Source organism: Aythya ferina (genome assembly GCF_964211825.1).
Source record: "Aythya ferina genome assembly, chromosome: 1".
Taxonomy (NCBI): Eukaryota; Metazoa; Chordata; class Aves; order Anseriformes; family Anatidae; genus Aythya; species Aythya ferina.
The window spans coordinates 25,066,812-25,082,586 of record NC_140296.1 but is presented as its reverse complement, the minus strand read 5'-3'; the positions used below and the strand labels follow the sequence as shown (position 1 = coordinate 25,082,586).

At 35.7% G+C, this 15,775-nt stretch overlaps 1 protein-coding gene across 8 annotated transcripts in view; it reads right to left on the bottom strand.

Annotated features, from left to right (window-relative positions):
• Positions 1–507: 507 nt before the first annotated feature.
• NBEA (neurobeachin) overlaps positions 508–15,775 on the bottom strand; it is a 522,340-nt gene continuing 507,072 nt past the window's right edge. For all 8 annotated transcript variants that reach the window (XM_084537462.1, XM_084537465.1, XM_084537467.1 and 5 more), the window contains 4 exons: positions 9,018–9,119; positions 5,190–5,386; positions 4,320–4,471; positions 508–2,478 (listed from right to left, as the gene is read on the bottom strand). In XM_084537462.1, coding sequence (XP_084393588.1) covers positions 2,388–2,478; positions 4,320–4,471; positions 5,190–5,386; positions 9,018–9,119 — 542 coding nt within the window. In that variant the 3' untranslated portion in view covers positions 508–2,387. The remainder of the gene's footprint in view (positions 2,479–4,319; positions 4,472–5,189; positions 5,387–9,017; positions 9,120–15,775) is intronic.

The window sequence follows — 15,775 nt, the reverse complement described above, 5'->3', positions numbered from 1 at the left end:
AAGATCAGTCAGGCATTGGAACGGGTTGCCCAGGAAGGTGATGGAGTCACTGTCCCTGGGGGTGTTTAAGGAAAGGTTGAACCTGGTGCTTAGGGACATGGTTTAGTGGAGTGATATTAGTAGTAGGGTTATGGTTGGACTGGATGATCTCGATGGTCTCTTCCAACCTTAATAATTCTATGATTTGACATTATATAGCTATCTATCTACAGTTACTTACTATAACTTTGTAGGGACCTCAGCATTTTAAGAAGGTGATTTGTCCCACCTGTTTTGTTCTGCTGTGCAGGAGTGTAGATACCTAATTTTCAATGCCTAAAACAAGAAGAAATTAGTTCTGTCTTATCAGATATTGAGAGATACCCAAAATGGCTATCAACAGATTTTTGCTTTCTGTGAGGTGTATTATAAAAGTTTGTTGCCTGTTCACAAGGATTCTTCTGCTGATCAAAGTATCTTCAGTAGTTTCTCTTCATGTACTGGCAATCAAATGAGTTGCAAAACACACTCTGTAACCTCTCTTTTATTTCTTGACACCCCAGGAAATACAACCACCCAGCATACATAATTTTTGGCATATACATTGTCTGTAAGAGAGGATTTCTTAAAATAATTGCTTGCTCCTAATGATAATGTGAACTATTTGATGAAAAATTCATTGAAATGAAAAACTATCACTGAATTCTTTGCATATTTTATTTTTCTTTTTGATTTCCAACTCACACACATCTGGCATATTTTACATCTTTGCAATAAAACATGGTTACAATAGCTTAAGGAATTTATATATCCAAAATATTTCACCATGATCTCAAGATGAAATGAACTTGTCTTCCAGATGTTCAATAGTCTCCCAATTCTAAGCTACGAACTCAAGATATTGCTTACAGACTGGTGATGAATAACTTAATCATTACACTGATCCCCATGATTTCCGAATCTTATAAATACAAACAACAATGAAGAGGGAAATTCAGTGCTAAACTTACTAATACAAGGTGGAGAACAAATAAGTAATCACATCAATAAATAATGATATGTTTCTGGTGCAAAGTGCCAATACAAAGAATCCATTATCTTTTTAAATAAATGACTGCAAATGAGTGTAAATTCTGAGAAAATTACATTCCTGTTACATGCCTCATAGCCCTACCGACACAATATGTACATCTATGACAATACAGTCACCAAATATACAAAGAAGAAACATGAATTAAAGTGTATATACCCCTGGGTGTGTAATTTGATCAGTACAATGTGCAGAAAATTATTCCGATAATTATCATTACAGTATTGTAAAACATGAAGTGCCTTAGTCTGAGTGGCTTCAGGTGAGATTTTCAGAAGAACCCAAAAGAATAACTTCAGTCACCTCCACAATGAAGCTAAGGCTGTTGAATAAACCAAGCTGCTCAGAGGAAAAATAAGGGAAAAAAATTATTCGAGGCTCTCTGGCCCAATGGTTTGTATGCCAAATGCTAATAATCCAGAAGTATAGCACTTTGTCTGTATTGGGAATAATTAAGCATTACAAAGCATTAAACTGAACTTACACTCTTTGCTCCCTTTCTATCTAGTCTTTGAATTTTAAAGGGAGGAATTTAATTTCTATTGTATAAAGTATAAATATGGCAAATGATGGCTTTTTATCCAAATGCTTTATGAGCAGAACTCCACTTAAAAGGGGTAAAGTTAGATTCAAAAAGTGAAAAACATGTGTTGGTGAAAATGTCAAAATTACTGTTTGCACCCAAATTCAACCCTTTAACACAAGCTGTACCCTTAGGCAGATTTCCAGTTTGATTTGTGTGAATGCACCTGTTCCTTCAAGACATCAGGTTTAAAGTACATGCAAGTTGTAACTCCACAATAAAATTAAGAAACAGTTTTGTTCTTTATACAAGGTTTTACTTTTACAAAAGTATCCCTTTAAAGTTAAGATGTGCATCTGATGTACAAAGTATCAAACGTATTTTTTTTTTTTTTTTAATCTCAGCTTGAAAAGAGGCTGGAAATGGGATGCATGTTAGGTTCATAGCCTAAACATTGAAACAACTGGACACAAGGTTCCTCAGAATTTGCAAAAGTCTCTTGTGGCGCATCCTACTACCTTTTCTCAATAAACAAAGATATATGAAATAATTACCAAAACATCTCCTAATTCATATAATTTACATGATACAAGCTTGCTTTTCAGCAGCTGGTGTTCAGTTGTGAAAAAACACACAAAGTAAAATGGTTGCTGACTACAATGTACAGCTATTGCTGGGTGTAATGGAATGTACAACGGAGGTCAATGCAGACGTGGTTTTCCACCAGAGACTACACCTTTCATTGCAGCACTTGTGCTCTCAGCTTTACCTGGGCTTTCAGTTCTTCATTCTGCTTCAGTATCTGTTCTGATGTTCATAATGCCACCGGTTAAAATCTATATTAAAAGCTACGATGCTGCCAGAAGCCATGCCAGTAATCAGAGTTCTGAAAAAGATAGGAAAGACGTTTGTGTTAATCCTCTTTTACCTAATCATGGCTTGCATAAACAGTAAAAAAGCGACAAGAACAAGTCTCTTTTGCAATACTGTATGAAAGTTAAACTCATGGGTGTGCTCAGTTTGCCATAGAGACACTAAATTTAAATACCTATATATGAAACCAATTCCCGTATTCTCATTATGGTCAACCATAATGAACACAGCTCCTTCCATTCACCTTTGCAGAGATAAAAGTACAGGACCATTTGATATGTTCTTTGTCTTGCATTGTCTCTAGCTGCCTCCCTTGGAAGGGTGTGGGTTGGTCTTCACTAGGTCATATATGCCACCCCTTATGTGTACCTCAGACCTCCGAAGTATCTCAAACAGAAAGTACTAAGTGGCTATGGGGAGGCTACCGAATTAGGGCCCTAATCAATACCCTCAAAATAGCCTGAGACCTACTCTCCACAGGTCACTGAGCATGTACTAAGGTGTACTAAGTTGTCCTTTTGACTTCACAGTCTGTAGTGAGTAAATCTCCTCTGGTTATTATGGGAGCTTATTATCATTGCTTTCTGTAAGCTGATCACACCCTGGTACTCCTAAAAAGCTTCATATGGAAATTTACCCCTATATTTATGTTCTGGTGGCAATGGTTGAGGTGATTTTCCAGTTATCATCAACACTCCAATTCTGGTAGCTGAATTCTAAAATTGGATTAGATATCTATCTCCACTTCTATCACACCATACAAAATCCATTCTCTGCTTAATTAAGCGACCAAAGCTAAGCAGGTACTTAAGGCACTTCACACAGCTGGGGCTTCCCAACCTAATATTACAATCAGGGATAGAGAAAATGGGCTACCAGAAAATTTTCACAGTGTAAATAAATATCTTAGAACACAGCACAGTACTGTATGAAAACTGGCAAATACTGCATAAACTGGCAAAGCTCCAGAAGCAAATAGGCCTTTTCCAGTAATTTAGTTTTGATTAAACTGTTTGAGACAAAAATATTTTTTCTCATTATTTACTCAGATATGAATAAATTAGGTGCATATTTAATTTATAGGTGCTTTTATTGCTTTAAAAAATGGATACACAGATAGGAATGCTGAAAAGTGTAAGAAAAAACTTTAGCGAATGTTGTAAGATTTTTCTAACATCCCGTGAGTTCTTTGCAGCATTTTGTATATTAATAAGAAATACAAGACTCATGCTTGATGTAAACAGTGAATGCACTCATAGTCCTGCATAAATGCAACATATAGGTTTATATAATAATCACATTACAATAGTAGTCCAAGTGTTGGGGTCACATATATTTACATTTACACTGTGCATTCTAGTGCCACAGCAATCACTGTACATATCTAGGTCTGTACCCTGCATCTCCATTGCTCAGAGAAAGTCAAAAGGAAAGGACTGTACCCATTCTGGTGGATAGATCCACTGATAATACTGCACGTTATAGTTTAGGTACAAACCCCAAGAGGCTCTCAAGCTCTACATTGCTGAAAATCAGAAGTAAGACATAAATTTTGTATCTTTTTTTTTTTTTTTTTTAAAAAAAAAAAAAGTATTTATTAATAGGTACTACTGCAGTCTGATCCAGTCTGGCTGCTTGCATGCTCTTAAGTTAATGTAATTTTACTAGTACTTTTGGTAGCTGATTCTCTGGCTTACTAACTTTAGTGATATAAGACCTCACCTTAAAGTTAAGCACCTGCATTGTGAGACTCAAGGATCAGACATCATGCTGATTAAAACAAATCAACCAGATCATGACCTAGGTAGTGGTTCTTTTTTGCTATTTACATACAAATATTAATGACAAACTCACCTCTGATCATGAGACAGATCCATCGCTCTTATACCAGCATCACAGCCAGGGTAGATATAGAGCTGCTTGAAGTCACAGGCCTGCCATACTTCTACCACACCATTGTCTCCTCCTGTCACCAGGTTCTGCCCATCACTGCTCAGGAGAATGGCCTTCAGAAGAATAAGACAAAACCCATGTATGCAGTCAGCTTTTATGGAAAACGATCAATGCCATTAATATATTATCAACTTATGGGAATTTTTTGTCCTCTGTTCACTTTAAAGTTGAAGAGAAAGACTTCCACTCTTCTTTCTCTCAAATAAAAGCAATAAACCTACAAGTTTTGGATCACTAAATTTTAAATAAAAAACTATGTGGTTTTAAATATGATATATAACCACAAAACTCTTCGAGTGTATACACCAAGACTTAAATTGAGGACATAACATTTCTCTGTCCTACAAAACTCAGTGCCATCACTAACACCTAAAGCACAGCAGCAATCTGCAATCCTAATGCTGCTTCAAGTGCTCTTGACAGAGCAGAGCCCTGAAGGCATGAATTCCTGTCTTGGCTAATAAACGAAGAATGGACTAATTCCAGAGTATTTTGTTTTAAAGGTATATTTCCCACTGAAATTTGATTTCAAACAAAAGTTCCATGTATTGTGTGGGACCATAAACAATTTGTTCTTATTTATCTGAAAAAGCTCAAGTGCAATTTTGCATTTGGAGATGGAGATGAGAGGATTTGTGTTTGAATATAACTTAACTAGGAGGTGGCAACTTAACATGTATGATTTCCTTTAAAATACACTGCAGATAAATTCAATTTGTTTTAATAAATAAAGGCAAGGCACAACAAATACTTGTTTGCATTTAGATTTACCCTGGTTGAATCATTGATCTCCATCTGAGCTAAGAGTTTGCCATTAATGCTGAAATTGCTGAACCGTCCTCGTTCATAGTAGATGATGCAGTGACCTTCACTGGATACTGAAATTAAGCGAGGATACAAGCAGTTTTCTGTTCCTTCCAGGGCTCTCAGCAAATCTCCAGTAATTGTGTGTACCAGACAAGGACCTTCTGCATATGAAAACATAATATATCATGCTTTTGCTGTTTATACAAACTACATACTCTGTGCACAGAGGCAACACATAATACACATTTATATTAGTCCTGCATAGATATGAGAAGATGCAATTCTAGCCTAAATAATTTAAAATAGACAACAGAAAAGACAATGCAAGAGCTAGCGGATGAAAAAATAGATAAAAAATGCCTAATAGTGTTCATTATTTCCTTAAACTGGTAGTAGTTATCATTGATCTACCTCTAAAATATATTTTCCTTTTTCCAAGCATTCAGAGGCCTTGCTCTTAGTGCTTTCCTCCAAGAACGTGAACTCTCCTTAGCCTGCCCATTCACATTAAACAGATGGGGCCCTATCAGTGACTAGGAGCAACTCCCAGAGGGCATGTAATCATATCACTGCAAATTTCTCCTATAGTCAATGGCAGTTCCTATAGGTCCTCTCCCCCAGTGAATGTATTACATGCATAGATTTCAGTCCTGAATTGCTTTAACAATGAGTGTCATCTGACAGCCAACAGAGTAACTATGATATTGGGACTGTAAGACCATGCTATAACTGCATTTACTCCAGAGAGATTTTAATATGAGATTTTAATGTCTGATTATTATTACTATTATTATTACTGATGAAGGAAAAACACAGCTATGAGATCTATGAGGTATGTTTTAAGATGCAACACTATGATATCTCCATTTCAAGATCTATGGGAATGTTGTTTTGAAAATGAGATCTGTAATCCTACTGAGAAAAATAGTCTGTTCTGTGGTAAATGTAATAAGTCATGGTAAATACTAAATATTTTCTTTTACGAATCACAAGATACTCCTGGACAGCATAATGATCTCTTCCTTGTACAATTGGTTTATGACCCTGAAAATAAATTCATACTGGCAGACTCAGCCACCTCATGTTAAGCCATTGTAACTTCTCTGAAGATCACACTGCAGCTGGGTTTGGCCAGGTAGAACAAATCACAGCATCACTGAACTTGTCTATGAGCTCTCCAGTGCACATTCTTATTTGTATTTTCAACAAGCTTTATTTAGAGAGACTCCAAGTCTGACTGGGTTTTCAGGATAAAAATGCAATGGAATTGATTTATTTTATCATAGCATTGAAAATACTGAAATGCCAGTGATGCCTCTACTTTTAAAATAATTACCATGTTAGAGTTTCAAAAATAAAAAAGTAATAACTTCATGTTTAAGTGCACTGACAAAGCTGCCACTACCTTGGCTCAGCTGATTGGTCATAGGCACTAAAAGGCACTAAAAGGCATCTTCAGATTTAGGATTCTGGGATAAAGACGGAATCTATTGAGCGACCACTCTTTTTATTGGGTAAGAACATGCAAACTTTGACCTGAGTCACAGGATTTTCTGAGAGGAGTTCCATTTGTGTGGTCTCCCTGCCTCAGTGCAGGTTGTCTGGAGAGCTGTAGGTGTGATGGAGGTGCAACAGGGAGGGAAAAAAGGCTTTATGTATATGTATAGGCTTTTTTATATATATGTAAAGGATTTTATGTATATGGGATAGAGTTTGTAAAGGAGGGACATGAGAAGAGTAACTCAGGGGACAGGATCTGACAGGGTAGGTCTCCATCTCCTTGGATCCATTACAAATACATTCTGGATTTGACATAAAAATCTTTGGTCCCCTTGCAGCCTTTACCTTTAAAATATGTTACTTAATGAAGCAGAAGATAACTGAGTACACATCCAGCTATTTTGATAAGAGGAAATTTACAAGATAGTTGAAAAGGGTACTTTGGCAGTAAAATCATATAAGGCTGCCTAAGAAGATAAAGAAATAGCAGTGCTGCAAAATGAAACTCAGTTCATATTCACCATGCATTTTATTTATGTGTCCTGACTTTGCCTACCACTGCTATGTAGTAAGTCATTATCAAAGTTAATGACCCATTTGCATTTCCTGTTAAAAATGTCTTTACTAAAAGTTTTATACTCAGCTTTGAAAATAAAAGGGGAGTTCTGAGTCAGTATAAAAGATGATAACCTAGGAGCTTAGCTGTGAGCAAAAGGGGGCAGGACAAATATCATGTCCTTCTTACTCTCAGAAGCAGCAACCTTTCTAAAAAGGAATGCAAGGACATTCAAAGGGATTTATGGAGCTTCTCTCCTATGAAGAGAGTCTGAGAGAATTGGGGTTGTTCAGCCTGGAGAAGAGAAAGCACCGGGGAGACCTTAGAGCAGCCTTCCAGTACCTAAGGAAGGCCTACAGGAAAGCTGGTGAGGAACTCTTTGTCAGGGGGAGTAGTGATAGAACAAGTGGGAGTAGCTTTAAAATAAAAGAGGGTAGGTTTGGATTAGACATTAGGAAGAAATTTTTAAAAAAGAGGGTGGTGAGGCCCTGGAACAGGTTACCCACAGAAGCTGTGGATGCCCAATCCCTGGAGGTGTTCAAGGCCAGGCTGGATGGGGCTTTAGGCAAGCTGGTCTGGTGGGACATGTCCCTGCCCATGACAGGGAACTAGATGATCTTTAAGGTCCTTCCAACCTAAATTTTTCTATGATTCTATGATTCTATAAATAAAATATAAAATAGATATCACTGTCAACTGAGAAAGCAAATGGCTGGATAAGGATATAGGAGTGGAGTGGAAATGAAGTAGGAGGAGATACAAGGAAGACAACTTTAAGGAATGGTAAGGTTAGTGTTAAAAAAAAAAGGGGGGAAATAAGAAAGGAGAAGAGATAACAGCTCAAAGGACAGTAAGAACTATACGCTAGAGAAGAGGGAGCCAAAGAAGAAAGAATAACAGCAAAAGACATGAAGTTTGCCAAATTAAGAAAATAACCTAAACGAGAAAGAGAAGTGGGGGAAGAAAAGTGAATGTGGAATTAAAGGGAAAAGAAGAAGTTGGGCAGAACAAGTGAGAAATAGAATAAGGAAAGATTAAGAAAACACTCATTTATGTGAGTGCTTTATTTACATGGATGATCAGAGTTCTAGAGAAGACTGCTGCAGGTTTGTAAAGGTAATTTGAAAATTTATATTAGTAACTATTGGATACTCTGGATTCTATAAATAAATAACGAGCAGCATGTGAACAGATGGCTCAAAAATTTTAATGGATGTAGTGTAATAACAAACCTGTAAACTCCTGATTATTTGGAAACCTATCCACTAAAAAAAATATGCTGTGTGAAATGCTGGTCTATGGATTCCAAAACAAGGAAATCGTCTCTGCTTCCCTTGCCAAGGAGACTCAAGTCAGTCACACAAACTGCCTTTTAATTAAAGATCAGGTTGGAGAATTTGGAGGTGGCCCTACCCTAAATCCAGGTCTCTATCACGAATTTTCTTCAAAATAAGATAGTTAGTTACCAATTATTATATAATTCTTCCAAATCTGTGGATAGTAGTAGTGGTGCTTGGAAAGAGCAATCAACTTAATTTGTGTCTAAGCATTTGAAGTCCAGATAGATAGTAATAATGCTCAGAAGAAGCAGCTGCAGATTCCCCCAGAATTACAGAACATCTTGGTAGAAGAGACTTCGGAAAATTAAAGTATATCTTGCTTGAAGGAAGACCAAAAAGTACCATTAAGAAAGGCTCTAAAAATATTATGTCTTAAATCATAAAAGTATTTCTGACCTTTAGCACCACTGATGACAAGTCCCAGCTCTGCACAGACTGACACACAGACAACTTCATGATCATGACCAGTCAGAACAGCCCGAGGAGCTGGATAATCACCTGTTAAAAAAAATAAAATAAAATAAAAAGGAAACAAATACCAGACTTTTTTTTTTTTTTTTTTTTTTGGACAACAAAAGAACTGAGAACTGTGCTCTGATTTGCATTAAATCAGTAAGCATCAAAGGAAAGTACAGTCTGTTTAAATATCTCATACCTAGGTTTTTGAACAAAATACTTTCAGACATTGTAAAGTTTCACATATGCAGCTTCTCAATCCATTAAGTTATACACTAACATAAAGCAAACTCCTTTGTTTAGAAATGATGGACTCCATGATGTTTGCAATACATGAGTGATAAAAATACATGGCTGTTTTATGATCTAAAAATATTGAAAATTTAAATTTCACATAAGGAAAACAACCAGTGGTGGTGTTAAACACATCTGTAATGTAAATATCTGATATTGAACATATATGTCTGTAGCCTTCTTCTAGGAACCTAAAGAGTAGGATAAGTTGAGGATTTTCTTATGTTAATGTTTGTAATTTCTTTCATGAAGCTGTAGGGGGGAAGAGAGGAGGAGCAGCACTGTACTAGAAAGATACAGCTGTTGCATAGACATTATTGATTCAGAATCACATTGAATGATTATAGATAAAAAAAATATAATTAAAGATGGTTATAGATATACATCATTTCATACATATCACTGTAGGTGTGTATGCCATTTTTATCAAATTTAATTTTACTAAAGAGTAGAGTAGACTATTCTCAAAACATTTATTTTATATATACAGGAGAAAAAAATATTTTGTTGTGGCTAACAGGTAGCCATTTATGGAGCATTTCTGTTTGTTTGTTTTTTTCCAATAATAACAGATGCTGACATCTTAACAGTGAAACTCCTGTATGCAGTAAGGAAGTCCTCAGTATTTGATATCACTTTGCCAGGCAAAGAAAAGCTATGTAGTAACAGAAAATTTGTGACCTGCTAGACAACAGAGATTTCATATGGTTATATTTTCTTTGTACACAGGAAATACAGAAAATTGGAAAATACCAAAAGACTGGCACTCTGCCAGTATAGTTCAGAAATGATCTGAGAAACTACAGATGAATTACCATAACATTAACCCTCCAAATAATAATAATAATAATAATAATAATAATAATAGTCTAGAGTTTAGTCAACAAAGAATTGAACACCAAAATCTCATTAATGCCAGTCTCCATGCTGTACTGCAATGGGAGTCTTGTCAAGCAAGCTTCTTATCTGCTTTGGACAGGACGACAGGTATAGTTGATAAAGACGGCTATTTTAGAATGGCTTCCATGCATTTTTTTCCTAAGACATTTGACTTAGTAGTACAAGATTTTGATTTAAACTTGTTTTATATGGAACTGCCTGATGACAGCAGGGATGTTACAGCAGTGAGTTCACTGACAGATCTGAGTATTTTTTGTCCATAAGAGGGTACCCACTAGGAGCTAGGTATTAGGATACTGGATATTGAGGTATTGCCCTGGGGAGCAGGAATTAATTCTTGGCCAAATACTAGGCCGTAACTTTATCCACAGAATAATATAAAATCTTTTCTGGTAAGACATAATAACATACAGCTGATACAAAGATTCATGGGCAACTGCATAATGAAAAGAGAAAGCTATTATTATAGCATTTTCTGCATTGTCTTGTTAAATAATAACATGGCCAAATGCATTTTAATTATTTTATTTATTTTGAATGCAGTTAGGTGGAAGGTTGCCACTGCTGACAAACACAAGCTCTGCTCACTTGAGACATTATTTTGGTTTGGAAAGCACTGAGACAGAGACGGATTTATGAAGTCAGAACGCAGAACTGCCTCAACATTAGCTTTCAATGCAATGCCCTAAAATAGCTAATATGAATCAGGAATTATCTTACTACTTTAGACTGGAAAGAAAATTGTACCCACATTTTCAGAAATGAGCTCCAATAAAGGTCACACAACTGATATAGAGAGTAGGATAGGAGGTTGCACAGAGTTTAAAGTGTTTTCTCTCTTCACTGCACAGGCAGCAGAGCAGTGACTTGGCTGCTATAGCCAGGGAGTTAAAGGCGTAAAAGATGTCCAATAGCTCAGAAATTTATCTTACAGTTAATAGCACAACAGGGTCCAGTGGGTGAATGGCTGCACATATTTCAACCCTGCTATAAAATGCAGTTTCCTACCTGCAAAAACAGTTAAACACTAAAACAAATTAACAAGGGAGCTACTGGAGTATCTAAACGATAGTGCAAGGGTTTCTGAAAGATATACTTTAGGAATGGGTCTTGAGTAGAATTTTGTGGGTCAAAGAATTTAGTCTTTTTTATTGCAGATACTCACACTATATAAACCTGTTAATAAATTAATGAAACAGCTAGCTGGCTATGTGACTTGGAAGGATATTCCAGAACTTTCCTACTGTGAAGGACAGAAATATTCCGATTGTCAGTGTGAATCTATTCTTGCATACCTTATATCTCTTTGTTCTTATGTCAGCACTGTCCTTTAGCTTCAGGTCTTCCCTCTCGCTTATGTTTTCTCCACTCATTCTTATAGAAGAAACCAGCCCTCCTAGCCCTTCCTTTTGACTTTATTAAAAAAAAAAACAAACTCTTATAAACTTCTTTGAAGTGACAGGCTTGTTTCTTTTTAGTCTTTGCAGTTACCCACTTATGCTCCTGTAGCACTCTGAGTTTTTTCTTAACATGTGGGTAGCCAGAATTGTATATAATAGTTCTTGAAATTTTACAATGAATCTACAGTATTTCTTGACTAAGAAATAGTCAACACTAAACACTTCTGTTATCAAAATTTGAATTAATAGTCCTATGTGTTTTACAACCGCTTTCTGAAGCAATTGAGAACTACCAAACATAGATTTACAGACTTCATTTTTGTATCCAATAATACAGGATAGGTCAATCTACTTGGTCTTATCATTGCTTTGTACAGACACATCAACAATTTTCCTATCTCTAATGAAAATAGGTACCTTGGTAAATCCTAGTTTCTCAATCTTCAATTTACCTCAAAAGAAAAAAATCTTTCTGATCTGGAAATTGAAGATGTAAATTGATCAAAACTTTACTGGTATTGAAGGATGGATTTTGGAAGAAACAGAGAAAGACATTAGGTATATATGATCAAAGACAGCTATATTTTGAGGCTTAGATTCCTACAATTTCTGAATCAGTGCTGCTATTCAGAATCCTCTGTCTCCTTCTAAGGTATTCTTTTCTCCAATGGCCTAATAGAAAAGTGTATATATATATATATACATGTATACATATACACATACATATGCACACATACACACACACACATATATATGTCTAAAGCTATCTTTAGAATTTTCCCATTCTCTTCTTTTTTCTTCTGTATGTCTTCCAGGAAACGAAAGGAATTATGCTCAAGTTTTCCTTGGCCTTATTTCTGATTACAGAAATGCACACATCGGTCTGCCAGTAAGAGTGAATGAAATTAGTTGATTGTTAGAGACTTTTAAGCAGAAAAGGAAATACTACTTTCAGAGGAACATTTTCCTCACCCTTTCCTCAGAAAATACTATAAAATCATGGAATTGTAGAATGGCAGAATCTGAAAAATTAGCATGTTAATAGACATTTTACCTTACAAACAGAAATACTTACAAGAAAAAACTGCCCTTATCTAAAGTTGTGGTTTTCAGTAAGTACAAATTAATAATAGCGTAAAATCATTATTTTTTAATAGTCAGACACTAATTGAAAATAGGATTTTTTCCTTTAGAACTCAAAGAAAAAGATATTCAATGATGCTTTCTATAGGAAAAGCTGTGGTGTGGGGGATAGAACCTCAATCACATTGCATTTTATTGCTAAGGACAGAAGATGTGAACTCCAGGAATCATTCAAAATCTAGCAAAATATTCTGTCACTGTCACATCATATCTGATAGATGCAGCCAGAGGTCAGAGGATGTAGCTCTGAGGGAACTGCAGGTGAAAACATCCTACCTATGAACTGAAATACCATCACTGTAAATCCCCTGTAATTTCCCCAAAGGAGCAGCTCTGAACCAAATTACTAGATGGCAGAAGGAAAAAACATATCTGTGATGTATTTCTAAACAAGAAAATTCTTCTACAAAGTCCAAAATAAAATACTTTTAAGTCTTTCCTTCTCTCTGAAAAACATGTTTAATACCATTGTAAAGTATTACAATGTAACAGCCCTTTCACGAGGTAAGGAAAGGAAAAGGGAAAAGGGAAAAGGGAAAAGGGAAAAGGGAAAAGGAAAAGCAATGGACAGTGTCATCATTTTTTTATCATATTATACATTTCCAGGAATTATGTACTGTTTGCAATGGGAACACATAAGAGCGGCTTCTACTTAAAGAAATATGAGACCACAACGTAAATTCCAGCTTCCATTTGATCTCTGATTTCATGGAAGAAAGTACAAGGTTATAACTGAATTATTTGCTGAAAATAAAATCCTTATGATACAAGGAGGGTATACTCTTCAGAAAACACAATCTTAGAAAATACTATGACTTTCATGGAAGTGTGTAATAATCTAGTACTTGAATTTTTACTGTCATAAAAAACAGGCACGGGATTTGGTGAAAAGAAAGCTACATCCAATAAATAAGACTTCAAAATAGGAAATAGTCAACAAAAATGTCCACAAAGCAAGGGAGTGATGTTTTTAAAGAAAGTTTGCTGAGAGAAAAATATTCATATATTCAAAATATTCTTACCTCCGGCAGCGTTGGTTTATTTGCTGAGGAATGTCAGTAGCATTTTATATATTTACAAACAATTGACCAAGGTGAGTGGACTTTTAAGTATCTTGCAGCTATCCTGACCCCAAATGGGGAGTGGTACAGTGGATGAGAGAAGAGTAAGGTTTTGCAAGTTCCCAATTTCTTCCACTAAATTGGTTCAAGATTTTTGGCAAGTCACTGATCTGCCCTGTGCTATACTGCTCCCATGGGGTATGTAGCAAAACATGGGCACAGACACCTGTTGATAAAATGCTAACTATAACTGCATTACTTCAGATGTATTATTGGCTTATTTGCCTTTGCGTAGCAGTCTTAGGAGAGATGTCTTTGGCTAGCAGAGTAGAGACAGTGCCAGTAAAAATTATGCACTACTTTTCAAAGAGCTTCTACTCTGGCAAAATCGTGCCAAGATACTGTATTTTTAAAATTCACACGTAAATTGCACAGACAAGCGTTGTAATAACTCTTTAAACACGTAAAGCAGATTGTATGTGTGCTAATATGCTTGAGCAGGACCTTTAGACAGCTATCCAGCCCACTTGGTACAAAAGACCAATGGCTATTGATGCCTATTGATGGCTATTTTTAAACTGCTGCCCTGTCAAGGTTAAACTAGTCGATGCTACAGGGTATATATGTGGAGGGATATAAAATAATACATTGAATATTCAGAGTTTGAAATAAATACTCTTTCAAGATACAAGATCACAAAATCTTCAGCATCCACAATTTTAAATTGTTATAACTGTATTATGTCTAAAATGAACAAAAAACAGTATTCTTTGTGATAGATTAAAAAACAAAAACAAAAACAAAAACAAACCACACAAGCTAACTTGACAAAGATCCTTAATTGGAACACTTACCCTCCCTTGCAGATATACACAAATACATTTCCTGGGAGAGGATGGATAGTTAGCACCTCTGAGGACTATGTTATAATTCTGTGCAAACCAAGCTTTGGGTTGAGAGTATTTTACTATGGTTAGCACAGCTCCAGATAGAAAAAGGAGGGTTAACTCTCACACCTCTTGCGACCATCTTCTTAGAAGCTACAATAGGTAATGAGAAATGTCAAGTCCCAAGATCAATAAAATTTCAGGCTCTAGGGACACAACAGGAATAGCATTGATCCTTTTAAAGAACACCAGTCAGAGGGTGAATGTAATATATTGCACAGAGAGGCTCAAGAGGATAAGCGGCCAAGTCCAACATACTTACCTGACAAAAAATTCAATCAACTTTTAGCACAAGCTGCCTACCCTCCTTCTTTTCTTTCATGCAGAAGTCTGATTCCAATTAAAGTGTGCAAATTAATTTTTATCACTTCCAAATTAGTTTCTGAATTTGTGTCTGTTTCAGATGAAAGCATCTGTCCCTCACTTTTCTGCAATTCTGTCATCTACTTTGGTATCTGTTCAAAGACTCTGAGATAATTCTCATTTTTAATGTCACTTGTTTCAAAGAGACATTCAATAAAGCAATCATAAAGTATAAAAATAAAACAACTATAACGATACATGTTGAACTCCAGGGCATATCATGTATTCTCTTTGCTCCTTTTTATGATGACTAATACAGTCGCTATGTGAGAAGAAATTTGTATACAAATTAGCATTCAGCGAAAACAAATCCCTACATATCACAAGAGAAAAAAAAAATCAAAACACAAATCATCAAACTACATACCAATAATTTTTCTATTCAATCTCTTAGAACTGCAAAGATTTACATTTGCCAGATCACTTAAAAGAATTAAAATAAGTAAACGATGTCCTTTGTATGTGCCGTGTCTTCCTAAGAGAAAGCAGATTCCTTTCACTCTTCTCTCAACTGCAGCAGATGTATATTATCAACAACTTAATAAGGTGCAGATTCAGATTACCTATTTCAGATGGCCAGTTTTGGCTTA